The sequence below is a fragment of the Nicotiana tabacum genome, chromosome 16 (assembly GCF_000715075.1).
Source record: "Nicotiana tabacum cultivar K326 chromosome 16, ASM71507v2, whole genome shotgun sequence".
Lineage (NCBI taxonomy): Eukaryota > Viridiplantae > Streptophyta > Magnoliopsida > Solanales > Solanaceae > Nicotiana > Nicotiana tabacum.
Genome location: NC_134095.1, coordinates 96,465,340 through 96,468,499, shown reverse-complemented (window position 1 = coordinate 96,468,499; position 3,160 = coordinate 96,465,340). Strand labels below are relative to the sequence as shown.

General features: G+C 39.5%; 1 protein-coding gene across 1 annotated transcript; it reads left to right on the top strand.

Moving 5' to 3' along the window:
• Nucleotides 1–352: 352 nt before the first annotated feature.
• On the top strand, nucleotides 353–2,752 carry LOC107795356 (putative pectinesterase/pectinesterase inhibitor 46). Its single transcript, XM_016617980.2, has 3 exons — nucleotides 353–1,468; nucleotides 1,557–1,840; nucleotides 1,922–2,752. Exons 1-3 carry the CDS (start codon nucleotides 705–707, stop codon nucleotides 2,596–2,598), a joined length of 1,725 nt encoding a protein of 574 aa, XP_016473466.2. The 5' UTR covers nucleotides 353–704; the 3' UTR covers nucleotides 2,599–2,752.
• Nucleotides 2,753–3,160: the final 408 nt, after the last annotated feature.

The window sequence follows — 3,160 nt, the reverse complement described above, 5'->3', positions numbered from 1 at the left end:
CTATGAACTCAATCCCACGAATGAGAAATGACGTTGCGCTGTTCCACTGTGTACTCCTTGTATATCATTTTACATGGCTGTGTTTAACTGCTCGTATTACAACTTACTATCCTAAATTTACTGTGACATTTTCAGATTATTAAGGATAAAGTAGAAAGTTTACAGATAAAAAGTTTCTAAATATAAAAAGGTAACTTTCTTTTATGAACGAACTAAAAGAGAAAGAATCATATAAAATAATATAGATAAAGTGTTTAATTTCCTCTCGAATGAAGTACATAAGTATGTACAGTGAAGAAATGGCTGAAAGAAGCCAAGACAAACTAAGTAAGCAGTCTGGTGGAAGAAGCTATAAATAGACAGAAAAAAGCCAAAGAGAGTGTGAGTGGCTATTTCAATTATTTTCAAGAATGCATGATCTAAGAAGCAAAAGTAGAGAGTTGTGACTTAGTGGTAAGGAGGAAAGAAGGAGAATATTTCTCAGACATGAGAAGCACGTCGCTAAGGCAAAATGAGAATATATATTTTCCAATTTGGTGATGCCTGGCACGTACTCCCGCGGTTTGCCCTTAAAGAAATATTCATTTTTCAAATGTCATGATCTTTGTATAAATAAGAACCAAATTTGTACTTCACCAACAGGCAATTCATAACCATCAAAAAGAAGCAAATACTAAATTTGCATCAAATTCTTGATCGTAACCATGACATCTCTTAATCCATGGGGAAAGCTCGACGAAATTCAGCATGATAGGCTCATGGCTCGTCGAAAGACAATGAAGAGAATCGCCATTATCGCCATATCTTCCATTGTTCTTCTGTCCATCATTATTGGTGCAGTGGTTGGTGGTGTTTCTCACAACAAAAACAAGGCTTCCCGAGATGACAATGGGTCGTCAATTGCCTCGAGCATTAAAGCAGTATGCAGTTTAACCCTGTATCCAGACTCTTGTATCTCCAGCCTTTCACCATATGCTGCAAAAGGCAATAATCTCAAACCTCAAGACATCTACAAGATGTCCGTCCTAGTCGCCCTCAACGAGCTCTCTGGTGCCTCGGACAAGTTCTTCCAGAGTGAGGCATTCAAGAACATTAATGATCCAGCAGCCGCCAAAGCTCTTGAGAGTTGCCACGAGCTTTTATCCCTTGCATTGGATCACCTGAACGACACATTGTCAGTTGCTGAGAACTCGTTACTCGATGGCTTTGATGATCTAAGAACATGGTTGAGTTCTGCAGGGACATATCAGCAAACCTGCATTGATAGTTTTGAAAATGTCACTTCAATTGCCTTAAGCAAAGCTGCAGGGCAGAATTTGAAGAACTCCACCGAGTACACCAGCAACAGCTTAGCACTTGTAACCTCATTGGAACAATCCGTTTCAAGTTTAGGCGCCATTGGGAGGAGGCGTTTGATGGAATTTAGTGGCGGCGATGAGTACCCGAGCTGGTTATCCTCAAATGACAGGTATTAAATTGTGTTACCATCTCATCAGTGATTACTTAATTATATTGTAATATCAATTACATAATTATACTATGTCTCTTGACAACAGGAAATTGCTTCAGAAATCAGCACCAAAGATAAAGGTGAATGCAGTGGTGGCTAAAGATGGTTCAGGGAAGTACAAGAGCATTAAGGCTGCACTCAAGGCTGCACCAGAGAAGAGCAAGAAGAGATATGTGATCTATGTGAAAAAGGGTATTTACAAAGAGAATGTGAGAATTGAGAAGACTAAATGGAACATTATGATTATTGGTGATGGAAAAGATGCTACCATCGTTTCTGGTAACCGTAACTTCATTGATGGAACTCCTACATTCCAAAGTGCCACATTCGGTAAGTACCTCAACGCGACTCTTTTCAATCATCTTCGGTACAAAACGTGATCATTCCTACCATTCTGATTTGTTTGTGCAGCCGTGTTTGGTAAGGGATTCATGGCACGCGATATGGGATTTGTTAACACAGCTGGTGCAGCCAAGCATCAAGCAGTTGCCTTGATGTCAACCGCAGATGAATCCGTCTTCTACCGCTGCAAAATGGACGCCTTCCAAGACACTCTTTACTCTCATTCCAACAGACAATTCTACAGAGACTGCAATGTCTATGGAACAGTCGACTTCATTTTCGGAAACTCAGCCGTTGTCCTTCAGAACTGCAACATTTTTCCAAGAAAACCAATGACTGGCCAACAGAACACCATCACAGCTCAAGGCAAACTTGATCCAAACCAAAACACTGGAATTTCTATCCAAAACTGTACCGTTATGCCCTGGGGAAACCTTACTGGCATCAACACTTTCTTGGGAAGGCCATGGAAGAATTACTCAACAACTGTTTTCATGCAATCAAATTTGGGAGATTTCATTCATCCAACTGGATGGATGCCATGGGTTGGAACCACTGCTCCAAATACTATCTTTTATGCTGAGTATAACAACGTTGGACCTGGGGCTAATACCAAGAACAGGGTCAATTGGAAAGGCTTGAAATTGAGCCTTACAAGCAAAATTGTAAGCAAGTTTACAGTTAAGCCTTTCATTCAGGGAGACAAATGGCTTCCAGCAGCCGGCGTTCCATTTAAGGCTATTTGACTTTTCTATTTTTTTTTTAATTTTTTTTTATGCTTTCATTTGATTTTGTTTTGAAGTATATCTTCTGCTGATGTGCTCTTTTTGTGAGGCTTTTGTTACACAAGAATTATTTGTCAAATTGATTCAATTTTAAATGAGAATTTACAAAATTTCAAATGGAATGATGAGGAATGAGCTTCTTGATCTTTAATCTTTCTGATCAATAATCTTGAGTCAACAAGTTTAGTTATTGTAACGACCCGACTGGTCGTTTTGAGTATCTGCACATTGCTCGGTATTTTGAGGGCTCGAGTATCTCTGTATGATGTATTATGACTTGCGTAAATCATCGATATTGGTTTTCAAGTTATCCGGAATCGATTTGGAAGAATGAACTTCAAGATTTAAGCTCTAAGTTGGAAGAGTTGACCAAGTTTGACTTTTTAGCATTTGACCTCAGAATGGAGTTTTGTTGGTTCTGTTAGCCCCGTTGGGTGATTTTGGACTTAGGAGCACGTCCGGATTGTAATTGGGAGGTCCGTAGTTGAATTAGTCTTGAAATGGCAAAAGTCGGATTTTTGGG